The following is an 18,594-nucleotide window of genomic DNA, read 5'->3' as shown; positions in this document are numbered from 1 at the left end:
GGTACTGTCATTGTCCACGATTAAACTAGTGCTCTATTAAGTATCCTGGCACAATCAGTCATTGTCCACGATAAAACTAGTGCTCTATCAAATGTCCTGGCACTATCATACATTGTCAACGATAAAACTAGTGCTCTATCAAATGTCCTGGCACTATCATACATTGTCAACGATAAAACTAGTGCTCTATCAAAAGTCATGGTACTACCAGCATTGACCACGATAAAAGTAGTGCTCTATCAAAAGTCATGGTACTACCAGTCATTGACCACGATAAAACTAGTGCTATATCAAATGTCCTGGTACAATATTCAAATTTCAACAATAAAACTAGTGCTATATTAGAGTTCCATGAACTAATTTTTGTCTTGATATGTTGACTTTATTCACTATCAGTGAATAGAGGGGTCAATTGTTTTGGCCTTTCTATAAGAAAAAGAGGATTCAAAACCGCCCACTGTATTATAATTGGTACATGAATTAAGTAGGTATACTAAAATAAGGGACCAATGAATGTGGACTAGCGTTAGAAAGTTGACGACATAATCTGCTACATGTTTGCTGTTTTCAATTTCAGTCTTGTCTACACATACTTGCTTACATCTTTTAAATGTGGTTTATAATGAATGCAATTAGTCTTAGACAGATTGTCCTCAAAATATCATATATAATACTTGTTTCATAGAAATCAATGGATTTTCCTACCCATCTTAGATGTACATTAGTTACTTTATAGTTCTAGATGGAATTTCATTCCCATTTTAAATGTTTATTAGCTACTTTATAGTTTTAGATGGAATTTCCTACCCTTTTAAAATGTTTATTAGTTACTTTAGTTTTAGATCGAATTTCCTACCCATTTTACATGTTTATTAGTTACTTTATAGTTCCAAATGAAATTTCCTACCCATTTTAGATGTTTATTAGTTACTTTATAGTTCCAAATGGAATTTCCTACCCATTTTAGATGTATGTTACTCTATAGTTTTAAATGAATTTTCCTACCCATATTTTACTTGTGCTGACAGCTACTAACCATGCTGAACATTCATGCTGTTTACTGACCATGCTGACCAGTCATACAATTGTTTACTGACCATGCTGAACATTCATGCTGATGCTTACTGACCATGGTGAATAATCATGCTAAAGTTTACTGACCATGCTGACCATTCATGGTGATGTTTACTGACCAGTCACGCTGCTAGTAACTCACCATGCTGACCATTCATACTAATATTTACTGACCATAATCTGTGTTGTGAAATGGTTGTTTCACTCCATTTACATGTTACAAAATTGGGATGTAAAATAAGTTTATTTGCTAGCCATTGCACATGTATATCTTAATGCTGTATTTGTTACCCATTATATATGTATATTTTAATGCTGTATTTAGTACCCATTACACATGTATATTTTAATGCTGTATTTCTTACCCATTATATATGTATATTGAGTGCCATGTATATTGCTAGCCATTACACATTTATATTTTAATGCTGTGTATTGCGATCAACTACATATGGATATTTTAATGCTGTGTGCAATTTTAGAGTAATATCTGTTTGTGTATATAGATTCATCTTCACTGAAGTTTTAATTCAAGTTATAATTTGTTTGTGGATGGGTTTGTGGTGATGGGGGATATGTATTTTTAGCATAGACACAACCTGTTTAATAACTGTTTACATCAATGTATGTATGTATGTATGTATGTATATATGTACGTACGTATGTATTGCATAAACTCTGCATAATCTCTCCAGTGAGCTAATCTGTATAATTATCTAAAGGCAAATAAATGAAATAGAAAATACAGTTAAAATTATCCTCTATTTCATGGAATATTTCACTTTCTTCCTCATTGGAGCTTTTATCAAAACACTTTTTACAGTCTGCTCAAATATTGCTGATAATAACAGTATTTATTTGTAATACTGGCCAGTGATATTAGGAGTAATAACAGTATTTATCTGTAATATTGGCCACTGATATTAGGAGTAATAAAAGTATTTATCTGTAATATTGGCCACTGATATTAGGAGTAATAACAGTATTTATCTGTAATATTGGCCACTGGCCCATGATTCCAACGAATGAATAGCAATGTGTTGTGATGCATATATATATATTATATATCCATACATCATGCAGTTCAAAAAGATGTTATAGTGCATAACAAAAGAACATCATAAGTAGTAATATACATGAAAGGAATCATTATTGCTTTTTCAGATATAAGTGAGATACAAGAATAATCCGCACAGTAACCAAACAGATTTAAGTGTAACTCTAAAACGTGTGTGGAACAAGAATTGTGATATTGATCTAAAGTCTTATGGAGTTGTTGATGAAACGGTTTCTATAATCTTTAAGGCTTTTATAGTAAACGTTGCTACATTAGTCATCAGAATTTTGCTAGTATCATTGTCTATAAAGGACCTAAACAAATTTAAGTTGGATTTTTATATAAAAAGGTGTGTAATTTTTTTGTATTTCTACATATAGCAGACAAGCAGTAATGAAATGGAACTTATATTTTATGTTAACATAAAAATATTTGACAATCTTTTCTCATAGCAGATATTTTAATATCTTCCTATATTGCCACTGATTGGCAAGTTCCCTGCTCTAAGCATAGTGATTATATAACTAAGATCATTATCTCCCAATCATTCTAGATATTTTTCACATGTAAATTTTTACGCCCAATGACCTATAGAAGCACAGTCTTTCCGTCGACTTAATCTCATCCTGCAGTTTTTGCCTAAAAGTTCCTTCACATCTCTGGCTGAACAATCTGAGAAATATATTTGCATCATTTATGCCTGGAGTACACCAAGCATTGCCAAATCCAAATGTAAATAGAAGCTTTTTAACATAGTTTGGGGCTATCCATTTAGTATGTATGCAAAAATCTGGCAAAGCTTGACCACTCCCCCTCCCTGTACACATGCATATTTTTTAGACCCCCCCACCATCATACGTACGCTTGACGCAACCCCAAATTATATACAACGGTCTATATTCAATCCACGCAGAAACCATAAAGGATTAATAATATATCAATGTGTTTAATAAAACACCTAGTCCACCGAAACTGACTGTCTGGCGGCATCAAAGAAATAAGCTGCATAACTTTAAACAATTTGTCTAGTATCCGCTAAAACTCAAATGCTGACTGAACCCAGTCGAACAGGATAAGTATTAGACAATTTATTATCGCAGATTCACACTTCCCTCGTTTCCTATGCATACGTACATTATCAATAGACCCCACCCACCCCATTCACAAGCATATGCATTTGGGTTAACCTCCCACCATGCGTACATACTAAATGGACAGCCCCTTAGCCCACTAATCACAATTTTCCTCCATCTTAACTGTAAACTGAAGAATTGTTTAGGATAGTTTTAGAACTCTAAGCTAATATTTCAATACAAGTTTATACCTTATACACTGCATACAAATTATTCCTAATTCATTATATATGAATGCATTGGCAGTAGACTTAGATATACCAAGGATATATTGACAAAATGACAAATAAGCTTTTTCAATATCATTGGCATCATAAAAAACCCAAACCTCAGCACCATAATTAAGTAGGGGAGCGAAACCCCCAAACCTCAGTGATATAATTAAGTAGGGGAGCTAAACCCGCAAACCTCAGTGCCATAATTAAGTAGGGGAGCTATCATTGTGTCAAACAGACGAAGCAATCCAGTTACGGGCAATCAGCCAAATTTTTTGAAAGACTTCGTTTCAATATATACACAGCCTTCAGCACCTGCAAGGATAGAGTTTTCTGGCACATATACCAAGAGATTTTGAAGAAAATATGCATCATAAATACTTATAGTATGATTCAATCTTTACCTTTGTATGGCCATAGAATCACATGTTATAACTTCTGAGATAGCCATCTCAGCGAAATACAACCAATCTTGACTTTTCCATATTCACCTTTAATTTCCACTTTCGGCAATATGTATGCAACCTATTGAGCATATTTTGCAACTGGTGAGCAGTGTCAGCAAAGACAATTAAATCGTATGCATACAACTGTGAAAATAGTTCTAAGGTTTATACAGACGCTACCATTTCCTTCAGCTAAAAAGAGTTTTAAATCATTAACAAATAAAGAAATGAGTAAAGGCGGTACAACACAACACAACCTTGGCACATGCCAAACGGCAAACCAAACACATCGGTAATAAGACTGCTAGACTTAGCACATGCTTTTACATCAATATAAATTGCCTTAATAATTCTTAACATTTTTCCACTGATATCTTCATTAACTAGCTTTTGGTACAGTAAATGTATCTTTATCCTATCAAAGGCTTTTTCACAGTCAATAAATACGGTATAGAATCTACCTCTACGTTGGGGGCCCCGAGTGGCCGAATGGTCTAAAGCGTTCTCCGTTACGGATCACTGCCATCTACCTCTGTCTCCGTGGGTTCGAGTCTCGGATTCAGCCAATGTGGGTATGTGAGAAAGCTTGCCAGGAGCTTCTCATGGGTCGGTGGTTCTTTCAGGGGTTTTCTCGGGTTCTTCCTCCACCATTAATATTGGACGCCATGTATAACCTGTCATGTGCTGAAAAATTGCGTTAAACCCCACACCAACAACAGCCTCTACGTTTTCTTAAATATTTACCAATTAATGTATATAATATAAATATATTATCTGCTGTGGAGTACCCCACTCAAAACCCTGCTTGCTCTTCACTCATTAATTCGTTTTCCTCCATCTATTCATTTATTATATTATTTAAAATTAAGCCATTTATGTTAATAATAATAATAATAATAATAATAAAGGAGGACTTTTAATAGCGCCTAATCATTAGAAGCTCTAAGCACTTTACAACATTAGACAACGCCTATAAAATAAAGAAAGAAATCATATATAATGATATGATTACAAGAACAAACACCATGAAATTAGAACACAAAATACATGCTGAGAATATTTAAAGTAGGAAATATTTTTAGATCTTTAAGTTTGGTCTTGCAGTTGAAATAAGTGAGCATTTTTAGAGCACCCAGTTCACGTTGCTAGGCCATGGTATGCAAAAGAACCCTGTCCATATGACTTTGTTTTCGTAGTGGGAATAATGAGTATACGATTGTCAGAAGAGGAGCATAATTATCGTGTTGTTGTGTACACATGGGTGAGGTCAGATAGGTATGTTGGACTAGAGTCCAACAGTGAAACGTAGCATAGAGAACAAATTTTGTGTTTGATTCTGGATCGAATGGATAGCCAGTGTAGGGCACAGAGCAGTGGGTGTGTGTGTGCTCTGATCGTGGTACTCTAAGTATGAGCCGAGCAGCTGTGTTTTAAACTTTTTGAAGTTTATGGAACAGATATTGAGATGAACCAGACATAATTGAGTTACAAGAGTCCAGTCTTGAAAGTACTAATGAACACATAAGTGTCTTAGTGGCTTCAACTGAAACATTTATATATTAGAGAGTAATTAAGCAAATTGGAGGTTTCAAAACTATTATAATTACATGTCACCAATGATTAGTAATTGCTTTAGCAGTGTATTCCAGGGGCTCTAACTGTTTGTGGGGCCACAGGTGGTGGAGTGGTCTAAAGTGTTTGGCTTTACTGATCAATGCCTTCTCACCTCTGTCCCCATGGGTCTTAGACTTGGGCTTGGCCAATGTGTGTACGTGAGAAAGCTTACCAGTTGTTTCCTGATTCTTGGTGGTTCTTAATAGGGTTTTTCAGGTTCTTCCTCTATTAACTATACTGGCTGCCATATTTACCCCATCAAACACTGAACAAATGCATAAAACACCAAACAATGACTTTGTAGCTTGTTGCACAAATTCCTAAACACTGCTGTATTCATGGTCATGTAATTTAATGTGTGCATTATTAGCCTTTATGTTCACACCCATAATAAATAAATTAAAGTTGTAAAGAACTAAATTTCTTGCCAAGCTGTTGACTTATTAACTTTTTTATGTAAATTTGGCAGATCATTTTAAAATATTTCCAGATGGGCCATTCTTAGTACACAGTGTCAAATTTGTATCCATTTATAAGTAGTATCATTTTAAAACATTTCCAGATGGGCCATTCTAAGTGTGTGTGTGATTTTGATTTTGAACGTAGCTTTAACAATTTTTCAGTCATATCGCTACGATGTCTGCAATGTGGCAGTTTATAGTGATGTCTAGCATGATGTCCCACCCAGTCACATTATCCCGACACCAGGCCGACCAGTTATAACACTAACCTCTTAATGCTGAAAGCCAAGCGAGGCAGCTGTTAGTACCATTTTTTAAGTCTCTGGTATGACTCGGCCGGGGATCGAACCCACGACCTCCCGCATCCGAGGCGGACGCTCTAACCACTAGGCCACCGGAGTGGTCACCCCCATTCTTAGTACACAATGTCAAATTTGTATCCATTTATAAGCAGTATCATTTAAAAATATTTTCAGACGGGCCATTCTTAGTGCACAATGTCAAATTTGTATCCATTTATAAGCAGTATCATTTTAAAATATTTTCAGATGAGCCATTCTTAGTTCAGAATGTCAAATTTGTATCCATTTATAAGCAGCATCATTTTAAAACATTACCAGATGGGCCATTCTTAGTACACAATGTCAAATTTGCATCCATTTATAAGCAGTATCATTTTAAAATATTTCCAGAAGGGCCATTCTTAGTACACAATGTCAAATTGGTATCCATTTATAAGCAGTATCATTTTAAAATATTTTCAGATGGGCCATTCTTAGTACAAAAATGTCAAATTTGTATCCATTTGTATCATTTTAAAATATTTCCAGACGGGCCATTCTTAGTACACAATGTCAAATTTGTATCCATTTATAAGCAGCATCATATTAAAACATTTCCAGATGGGCTATTTTAGTACACAATGTCAAATTTGTATCCATTTATAGCAGTATCATTTTAAAACATTTCCAGACGGGCCATTCTTGGTACACAATGTCAAATTTGTATCCATTTATAACCAACATCATTTTAAAACATTTATGATGGGTTACCTGTTGTAAAAAATGCCAAATTTGTATCCAATTATGTCTTTTTTGTACAATATTTCACTTTAGTCAACTTTAAAATGCTGTGTAAAATTTAAATTTCCTGACAATTGCAGATTTTTATATGAATTTCTTCTTTCCTTCATGACATATATTGTCACATGCAGCCAAACATGGTCTACATTGGTATTGGTATTGCAGCCAAACAGGGTCTACATTGGTATTGGTACTGCAGCCAAACATGGTCTACACTGGTATTGGTACTGCAGCCAAACATGGTCTACAATATTATTGGTATTGCAGCCAAACATGGTCTATATTGGTATTGGTATTGCAGCCAAACATGGTCTACATTGGTATTGGTATTGCAGACAAACATGGTCTACAATATTATTGGTATTGCAGCCAAACATGGTCTACATTGGTATTGGTATTGCAGCCAAACATGGTCTACATTGGTATTGGTATTGCAGCCAAACATGGTCTACATTGGCATTGGTATTGTAGCCAAACATGGTCTAAATTGGTATTGCAGCAAAACATGGTCTACATTGGTATTGGTACTGCAGCCAAACATGGTCTACATTGGTATTGGTATTGCAGCCAAACATGGTCTACAATATTATTGGTATTGCAGCCAAACATGGTCTACATTGGTATTGGTATTGCAGCCAAACATGGTCTACATTGGTATTGGTATTTCATCCAAACATGGTCTACACTGGTATTGGTATTGCAGCCAAACATGGTCTACATTGGTATTGAGCTAAAGATTCATTCAAGATTACACTCGAGGATGACACCAGTGAAAGAACTCCATCAATTATAGTTGAACTTCATCACACCTTGGTCTTAAACAACTACATTGAAAGATTTCTCATCTGTCCACATCATACACCTTAGAGAGGACCAGACTGTAATTTCACTTTCAAATAAGTCAAAGTTTTGTAGATATCTATTGTAACGTAATCAAGCTGACCCTTTGAGACCGGGCAGGGTTTTAAAGAAACAGTAAACACGTTCGTGGATGACAAATGACAATGTATTAAACACTGGTATTAATGATATGAAAATAACACAGAAAAGTATATAAAATGAATATAAAACACATATGAAATATACTTTGACTACTATGTCACCTTCAAGTAGTCAAGAAGTTCTAGAAACTTCATGTAAACTTCATGTACACAAATATCTCTAGCAAACGTTCGTATAAACAAATGCTTGTTGCAAACCCATATAATCAGCTACTGGTTGCAAACATTTATGTAGTCAGACAATACTGTCATAATTCACATGTAGTCAAACCACTACTTGTCATTGTTCTTTTGCTTGTAGTCAATATACTACTTGTTATTGTCCTTTACTTGTAGTCAAAACACTACTTGATTGGAAGATATACGTTGACACGGCCTTCTCTCTGGCACGGTCACTTTCCCCTCCGCACTACGTCGGCACTGAATCGGTGGGTTATACTAGTTATGGCACACCAGACGTCATGGTATTCACAAGCCCATCCGGCTGCTCATAACCGGTGAGCTGAATATGGAAAATAAACACACCTTTCCAATAGTCTAATTTAATTGGAATGGGTTTTGTTGCAACTACTTTAAGAATATACGATAGGTACGAAGTATGACATAGGAATGCTATGCAATAAAAACAAACATACGTAATGCTATGACATTAATACATACATAATGTTTTCGAAATTAGTTGTGATAGCGACTAGATGAAATTAACTCGTTACCACATCGCCTAGGTTATATCTTAATAAACTGAATTGCAAATATGATAAACGATGTGACCACATACTACAACAATGAACGTGCTTTTACGAAACTGAATAATTATTGCAAATAATAAAAGGAGTTGACTAAAACAACATTCGACTCACCCAACTGTTTGGCTTTAACGAAATAACAATGGCACCTGCCCGACAGCTGAATATGTTTAAGAGCTTCCCTCTATATTGGCTGTGCCCTTCAATATCTCTACCCTATATATATATATAGTAGTGCGCAATAATACATTATTTCGCATGTGCCGCGCGAGCAATAAAAGCGTCACGCGATACGACGAAGAATTACATTTACAGAAATATTACGGCGCGTGAAACAAGACAACCTGATTAAATGAAAAGTATGGAAGACTAAATGAGCCATATCGGCATTTCGTAACATCTATAACAAATTTAGCAATGCAGTACCCAGCAAAACCTACATATATAAGCGCTGATGTCAGCATTATTCCAAAACCTAGGGAAAACTCAAGCCAATTGCATTTTCATTTGTTTGAGAGCAAGCACTTCGATCGAGATTAAATATGCACAGTTAGGGATTGAGTATATAATGTGGGGTCTGTGAGAACTTCATTCCATCCTATCCTGCTATTAAATACACACAATAAGAAACACAGTAGTGGATCATGAATGCGAGTCTGTGAGAATGTAATGTCATCCTGTTATTAAATACACATGGTTAGGGAAGGAGTGGATTATGTATGCAAGGCTTGTCATAATGTTAGTAAATACACATGGCTAGGGAAGGAGTGGATAATGTATGCCCGGAATGTGAGAACTTCATGTCATCTTGTTATTAAGTACACACAATAAGAAAAACAGTATTGAATAATATAGAGAAGGAGTGGATAATGTATGCGGGTCTCTGAGAATGTACTGCCATCGTGTTAATAAATACACATGGTTTGGGAAGGAGTGTATTATGTATGCATGGCCTGTGAGTACTTTATGTCATCATGTTATTAAATACACACGGCTAGGGAAGGAGAAGATAATGCATGCAAGACCAGTCATCCTGTTATTTAATACACATGGTTAGGGAAGGAGTGTATTATGTATGCAAGACTAGTCATCCTGTTATTAAATACACATGGTTAGGGAAGGAGTGGATTATGTATGCAAGACCAGTCAAATTCTTATTAAATACACATGGTTAGGGAAGGTGTGGATTATGTATGCAAGACCAGTCAGCCTGTTATTAAATACACATGGTTAGGGAAGGAATGGATTATGTATGCAAGGCCTGTCATATTCTTATTAAATACATGCAGTTAGGGAAGGAGTGGATAATGTATGCACAGCCTGTGAGCACTTCATGTCATCTTGTTATTAACTACGCACAGTTAGGGAAGGAATGGATAATGTATGCAGAGCCTTGACAACTTCACGGCACCTTGTTATCAAATACACACAATAAGGAAAACAGGAGTGGATATGTATTCAGGTCTATGAGAACTTCATGCCATTTGTTAGGACTGAACTTTTTTCGAGTACATACCTACCCAAAACTTGTATTGCCAATGATCAACAAATTTACTAAGATAAAGCTCTTTTGCTCTGCCGTTGACCATTGATGTGCCAATGACTATTGATATGCCAATGACGATTGACGTGCCATTGACCATTGACTGTTGATGTGCTAATGACTATTAATGTGCCACTGACCATTAATGTGCCAATGACTAGTGATGTGCCAATGACTGTATATATGCCAATGACTATTGATGTGCCAATGACTGTTGATGTGCCAGTGATTATTGATGTGCCATTGACCACTGATGTGCCAATGACTATTGATGTGAAAAGACTATTGATGTGCCAATGACTATTGATGTGCTAATGACTGTTGATGTGCCAATTACTATTGATGTGCCAATAACTGTTGATGTGCCTGAGATACTTTAGTGAAAAACAGAGTATGCAGCTGGGAAGCTATTGGAAAGTTTTAGACTCTTTTATAGTAAAATTCTCTAGTGTTACGGTCATACATTCTTAAAAACGTCCATGATTGTCTTCAGGGGCTAGCCAAGTGCAGATAGATAGAGAGCAAAAATGCATATAGTTGTGTGAAATCTTGAGAAATAAAGATAAATAGAAACTTATGATTTGGTCACATTGAGAAGCCAGTGCAGAGTATTGTTTTACAGCTGATAATTTGTGAAGCAATTATTATTGTCATGATCCAAACATGTATAATTATGATTTATAGCTAATGCACCGAATCCATTCCAAACACATTTTTACATGCTATATAGCTAAACGGACTGAATGCACTCAATTGTTCCAAAGTCAGTAGAAAAATAGTGTTATGGTTACAGTCTCATAAAATGCCATATTATGAAGACTGACACAGACTTAAAAGGTATCATGCTGTTCTTTCTGTTGAATTTCCTGTATGAAGACTCATGCGATCTTAAAAGGTATCACACTGTTCTTTCTGTAGAATTCCCTGCATGAAGTCTGACATGGTCCTAAAAGGTAGCACGATGTTCTTTCTGTTGAATTTCATGTATGAAGACTGACACAGTCTTAAATGGAATCATGATGTTCTTTCTGTTGAATTTCATGTATGAATACTGACACGGTCTTAAACGGTATCACAATGTTCTTTTTGTTGAATTTCGTATATGAAGACTGACACGGTCTTAAAAGGTATCATGATGCTATTTCTATTTAATTTCATGTATGAAGACTGACACAGTCTTAAACGGTATCACGATGTTCTTTTTGTTGAATTTCATGTATGAAGACTGACACGGTCTTAAAAGGTATCACGATGTTTGTTTTGTTGAATTTCATGTATGAAGACTGACACGGTCTTAAAAGGTATTACGATGTTCGTTTTGTTGAATTTTATGTATGAAGACTGACACAGTCTTAAAAGGTATTACACTGTACTTTCTGTTGAATTTCATGTATGAAGACCGACACGGTCTTAAAAGGTATCAACATGTTCTTTTTGTTGAATATCATGTATAAAGACTGACATGATCTTAAAAGGTATCACGATGTTATTTCTGTTGAATGTCATGGATACTTATAACTCACACTAAGCTCTTACGTTGAATTTCATGTATAATTGTGACTCTCACTGAAAGGACGTTCCTTCTACTTCAGATCATGTATATTTATTACATTTCTTGCATTGTTGTTTATTAATGTAAAGTTTCTATATATTTATTACATTTCTTGCATTGTTTATTAATGTCAAGTTCCTATGTATTTATTACATTTATTGCGTTGTTTATTAATGTCAAGTTCCTATATATTTGTATTGATTGCTCAATTTCCTGGCATAGTTTATTTGATTCAAGTATGTGTGTTTAATTCTCAGTCTTCTGAGAATTTTCTTTCAACTACTTTATGCACAATTGTGTTTGGAGTCATTTTACTGAACTTTGAGACATTGATAGGAGGCTGTGTCTGTGACTCATTTAACTGAGACTGTTGTTTCAATGTAATGATTAGGATTAAATTTTGATGAGGCACTTGTTACTGCTTATGACTCAGTCTTTTCAGATTGTCCCTTTTAATGAAGGACATCTGTTTATGATTATCATTTTACAGTTGTTCATTCAATGGACAGACATGTATGTCTATGATTCCCTCACTTCTTCTTCTGACAGGCACATCTGTTTATGATCCATTCTTTTCGGATAGCTCTACTTGTCATTTATGTTAAGATTTGTTATTTGCACTGCGCATACAGAAGGACATCCATGCTTATAAATCACTTGCAGAAGATTGTTCCTTTGACTCTAGTGCTTGGAGTCTTGATGTCACATTCTGTAACTCATCCTTAACTGTTTCTATCATGTCAAACCATGATTTGAGTATATCAAGGTAGGATCCAGCAGGGATTGCTGATATCTTGGTGTGCTGAATTTCCTGTAATATCTTAGCCTCAAATGCTGTGTCCCCACAGTGCTGGCTGAGAGTTATCAATGTTGAGCTGATGTCATTCCAGTGGGTCTGGAATTCACTGGCATTAATCTGGCATGACTTAGCATGAGCAAACAATGTGTTTCTGTCATCTCGCAGTTTTTGGATCAAATCTTTTTCCTGCTTGCTCAGAGATGGCACAATATTATTAAAGAGGGCAGACAGCAGGGTGATATCATAGTCATCCAGGTTGGTAGCACTGCCATTTGGTGGAAACATTATGGCCATAAGGGACTTGTTGAACACTTTTGTAAGTTTGTTGAAAGTATTACTGTATTTGGCAAGATACTGGTCCAAAGTGCAGGTGGATGTGACTGTGTGGTGCCTTAAAAGTTGTCTCAGGACCCTGGCTCCAATATCAACCAAAAGATATGTGATGCACATGAACCTGTCAGTGTTGCTTGTAGGTTGGAGTGGCATGGGACTAACAGAAGCTGAAAGATGAAAATAATGGTACAAATGATTTCAGTACATAGAAACACATTCTGAAATGTAATAATTGTTCATATTATGTATGAATGCTATCAACAAACTACATTAATGGATTTCTACTCAATCTACTCAGTACTATATATTGTACATGAAATTGTTAACATTTCGTGCATCACATTATCAAATCTTAAATTTTGCTGACAAAGGGAACTATGAGATGCAGTGACCGACTCTGAAATATTTATTGAAAAATACCTCTAATCAAACAGCATTCCAGGTAGATACAAGATAATCGCACTAAAACATACCTCCACTCAAATAGCATTCCAGGTAGATACAAGATAATCTCACTGAAACATACCTCCAATCAAATAGCATTCCAGGTAGATACAAGGTAATCTCACTGAAACATACCTCCAATCAAATAGCATTCCAGGTAGATACAAGATAATCTCATTGAAACATACCTCCAATCAAATAGCATTCCAGGCAGATACAAGGTAATCTCATTGAAACATACTTCCAATCAAATAGCATTCCAGGTAGATACAAGGTAATCTCATTGAAACATACTTCCAATCAAATAGCATTCCAGGTAGATACAAGATAATCTCATTGAAACATACCTCCAATCAAATAACATTCCAGGTAGATACAAGATGATCTCATTGAAACATACCTCCAATCAAATAGCATTCCAGGTAGATACAAGATAATCTCATATGGCCGGATCATGCTCATTTACAAACGCCTCAGAGATCCGGATGATATGAGCAATATATTAGTGTGTTATTTTGATATAGAAAGCTGCATTATTTTAAGTTGTCCTTTCATAATTGCATCATATATGCCAAGATACAGTAGGATCTGATAACGTGACATAGGGCAACATGATCTGATATGGGGCAATTAGATATGATACTGCCTTTTTATCAAATAAGCTGACCATAAACGAGATGTGATTCGTTTTTCTTTTTCAGTAAAACTGATGTGATCTAAAGACAACACGATATGATACTGCTTTCTATATCAAATTAACTGATGTGAAATAGGGCAATGAGATAGGATAAAGGCTGGTCTGAATGCTACACTTGGACATGCCATACATTTGTATCCTTTGCATGCGATATATATATATATATATATATATATATATATATATACACACATTAGTGACGGAATGCATCTTTATCAGTACTAAATTCTCGTTTCAAAAGTAAGTTACTGTGGGTAATATTTCATGCTTCACAGACTGGTTGAATTTTAGTTTATTTCTCAGGCTCAGTTCTTGCTAGAATTATGAAACTATAATATTATCACATTTATACCACAAGAGTATGCAAGTGTGATACAAGTTTCACATTTTACTGGTTAGGTTAAAATGTTTGGTCAGGAACTAAATGTGAAACGTATGCAACATTGTAAGGGCATGGAACAAACAGGAAACCATACGATCATAGATTCAGATGACATTATATTTACCAGAGTTTGAAAAATACATGTAAAGGATAAAATTTAATCATAGCCTGCGAAGTGTGAACTATAGGTCACAATGAACTATTTTGTGATGAGGGTGTAGTACTGGTACTCATTAACAAGGTCACCAAGCTCAATGCAGCAACTTAAGCCAAAATGTTCAACTAACGTACATCGTGTCAATTTGAACCCCTCAGACCCCTCCCTTGGAGGTATTATGAAACCCACTCTAAACTATTGTCTATGACCTAGATAGAAACAATCGATGACATTTATTGAGGATATATATGTATGTGCTTTTGTCTGTCTGTGCCAATGGATTATTTTGATCAAATACATCTACTTCGAAGAGGTGATCTTAAAACTTCTACTGTAAAACTGCTTATTTATCTGCCTTCTCTTTGGGGAACCAAATAAAGTAAAAGAATGGAAAGGTGAGTAAGATGGCCAGAAGCCAGCCCTCATGACATCATCCAAAGAGGATGGTTCAAGTAGGCCTATGATGCAATAGCCCGGATTTCACATGGAAAAAATGATTTCCTCTCAGTACGGAACTTACAAGCTCTTTTGATCGTGAAAGCAATCCAGGTGGAAATGATGACTGCTGACATATCAGATGAATCCTTGATAGGTAGAAAGAGAGAATTACAACATTGTCTTTTCCTTTTCAAGCAAGCAAATTAAAAGCTTAGACTCCAACTCAGCAAATAAGTCTATCCTAATCATACTGAGTACTGATAAGACTGTGACTGGGAATAAGAGATTGGTACGGAACAGAAACTCCAGGAAAACTGCTTACAGGCAAGGTTCTTGAAGGGGGCTTCATTCAAAGGTTTAAAAAGTAGTTTTGATAATACACAATGTAGACACCAGTCTCTGAAGCTCAAAATACCTGAGGAAATCAGGAATGTGATGATCTGGAGCAGTGGTGGCACCCATAGAGAAATTGAGTATATGTGAATGGGCTATCTAAAAGCTGTAATACAGTTACAGGTAAACAGAAGGGATCAATGTATTTGCAACTAAATCAATTAGAGAAAATTCTCCAGTTAGCATAATAAACTTTGGAAAGAGACTGCATTCTACCCTTTGAAACCATGTTTCCAATGTGTCCCAGATGCGTGTTTGCCATGAATGACTGAGAGTGAGTGAGCTTTTCATGTCTGCATCAATTGCCACAGAAAGGTTCAGCACAAGGTCTTAATGGACCCACCGTCAAAGGGAGCAGACATTTTCTGCATGGGCCTGATGGGACACATCAATGATTGGAGAAGAGAGGATCGACGTGGCATCTAAAGAGATACACTGACAAAGGGTTCATATGAGGTCTGAAAAGACACGTCAACAGATAACCAGAACATATTTGAACAGATGGAAAAATAGAGGATCTATGACTCTGTCACCTATATTTTAAAAGATGAAATCAAATGTATTGAGGAATTTGATCGCCAGGCCAGGACTGTTATTTATTGTTGTTTAGAGATTTGTAACTTTGTATTGGATATATTTGCTAATTGGTTCTTGTGCATTATATTATTGTGTCAGTCTACTGATAGGCTAGTTTACGTATTCATGGTACTGAATAACCAGGTAAATGGATAATCCATCTGGGGGCTAGACACAAATCAGTTTACTGCCAATGAGGCTCGTGACAATGTTTAACCACTGTTTGAAACAGGGTATATTCCTCTATACTAAAACACCTTAACCCAAAAGATTATTCTAGGTAAATATATGAACAGACAGCATATGGCTTGAGAGACATGTATGACCAGATTTTATATTGTCTTGTGTGTTTAATATTCAACACAGGTGAGACAGCAATAGATGATCAAGAACAAGTTCTAGTCATCACATGCTCCAGCTTACAACATTCCTTGTAGGTGATACTAGGATTATCCTGATCAAAGATATATCATACAACATTCCTTGCAGGTGATACTAGGATTATCCTGATCAAAGACATATCATACAACATTCCATGCAGGTGATACTAGGGTTATCCTTATCAAAGACATATCATACAATATTCCTAGCATGTGATACTAGGATTATCCTGATCAAAGACAATCATACAATATTCCTTGCAGGTGATACTAGGATTATGCTGATCAAGGACATATCATACAATATTCCATGCAGGTGATACTAGGATTATCCTGATGAAGCACATATCATCATTCCTTGCAGGTGATACAAGGATTATCCTGATGAAAGACATATCATACAACATTCATTGCAGGTGATACTAGGATTATCCTGATCAAGGACATAGCATACAACATCCCTTGCAGGTGATACTAGGATTATCCTGATCAAAGACATCATACAACATTCCTTGCAGGTGATACTAGGATTATCCTGATCAAAAACATTTCATAGAACATTCCTTGCAGGTGATACTAGGATTATCCTGATCAAGGACATATTATAGTCACACCAGCTTCCAAATACATGTGTAGGATACTTACAAGCATCACTATCTCCAGATTGTTCCTGAAATGATAAAAAAAAAACCACACTTTGACAGGCTGTATTATTTATCAAACTCTTACACAAAGTATACAGGCATAATAATCTTTATATTTTTTTTATATGAGTATTTTCTATTTTTCATCATTATGATAAAATATTCAAATTCAAATCAAAATATGGTATTTCTTAATATGTCTTCATTAATGACAAAACCATTCAATTCAAATTAAAGGATGGCATTTCTTCTGATACATAACAATCTTATACTCTCCTTAAGAAGGCTTCAAGGGAGAAGAGTCCTTAACTAATGAGTCATCCTCTATAAATAAAGCATTATCATTATTATTATTATCATTACTATTATTAAATCTACACATTTAGTGACAGAGTCTTGGGAATAATTTTGAATTAAATTGTGATATAATCAAATAAAAATAGTAATAAACATTAAAATGCCTGTGTCACAATCCAACTGGACATCTCTTTTAGTGATTTGAAAGCATAATGCACTGTATTTTTAAAAGTTAAATAAAATCTCCGACAAAGTTTCATAACACATCTTAATTTGCTAGCACTCACCTGATCTTCAAACCAGAAATTCAAAACTTTGCATGACTCAATCATGTGGCCATGGAAATCACAACGTACTTCTGCATTGTCTTTGAGTCTAGATACAGGAATCAGGCTGTTGATACTGACACCATTGTATTCAGGACATTGTATAAAGTACTCGAACTTCAGACCCTGACCCAGGTATCCAATGATGTTGTTGAGGTTGATAGTGATGAACTCTCTCACCTCAATGCACAGCTTTGACGATGGAGTCTTTTCCTTGATTCCCATTCTTGTCACTCTCAGGAAGATAACATGCTCTCTAAAATGTAGGGTCAGTTTGTGATGTTCATCCAGCTGAAACATGCAGCAGCCACAAAATATCAGATTCTCTTCCATCCTCTCTGTCTTCTTTTTGGCTATTGGCCAGTGAGCAATACAGGCAGCAACAAGTCTATGAAAGATGGGACTGGGTAGGAAGTTACCTACGAAGACATAGCACATGACAGGTGAACTCTCCATTTGATCATTTGGTTTTGGGCATATGACCTCCTCTGGTGTCTCTTGCTGCAGCATGCAAGGAGCAAGGAAGTAACTCTCCTCCTGTTAAATGAATAGATTCATCTTTAATGGGGATATAAGGCAGATATTAAAGTATTCAATTTCCAATCAATATACAGTATACATCTTTAATGGGGATATAAGGCAGAGATTAAAGTCTTTAATTTCCAATCAATATACAGTAAAGTATACCAATATAGGGATATAAGGCAGCGATTAAAGTTTTCAATTTCCAATCAATATACAGTATACATCTTTAATGGGGATATAAGGCAGATGTTAAAGTCTTTAATTTCCAATCAATATACA

At 35.5% G+C, this 18,594-nt stretch overlaps 1 protein-coding gene across 1 annotated transcript in view; it reads right to left on the bottom strand.

Annotated features, from left to right (window-relative positions):
- Positions 1 to 8,070: 8,070 nt before the first annotated feature.
- Positions 8,071 to 18,594, bottom strand: part of LOC149791113 (uncharacterized) — a 142,919-nt gene continuing 132,395 nt past the window's right edge. The window contains exons 9-11 of the mRNA XM_089973032.1: positions 17,752 to 18,327; positions 17,169 to 17,193; positions 8,071 to 13,223 (exon numbers count right to left, since the gene is read on the bottom strand). Coding sequence (XP_089829158.1) covers positions 12,571 to 13,223; positions 17,169 to 17,193; positions 17,752 to 18,327 — 1,254 coding nt within the window. The 3' untranslated portion in view covers positions 8,071 to 12,570. The remainder of the gene's footprint in view (positions 13,224 to 17,168; positions 17,194 to 17,751; positions 18,328 to 18,594) is intronic.

The sequence above is a fragment of the Sinohyriopsis cumingii genome, chromosome 10 (assembly GCF_028554795.1).
Source record: "Sinohyriopsis cumingii isolate HCF-2022 chromosome 10, ASM2855479v2, whole genome shotgun sequence".
Taxonomy (NCBI): Eukaryota; Metazoa; Mollusca; class Bivalvia; order Unionida; family Unionidae; genus Sinohyriopsis; species Sinohyriopsis cumingii.
Note: the sequence above shows the minus strand (reverse complement) of the source record. Positions and strands in the feature narration are given on the sequence as shown.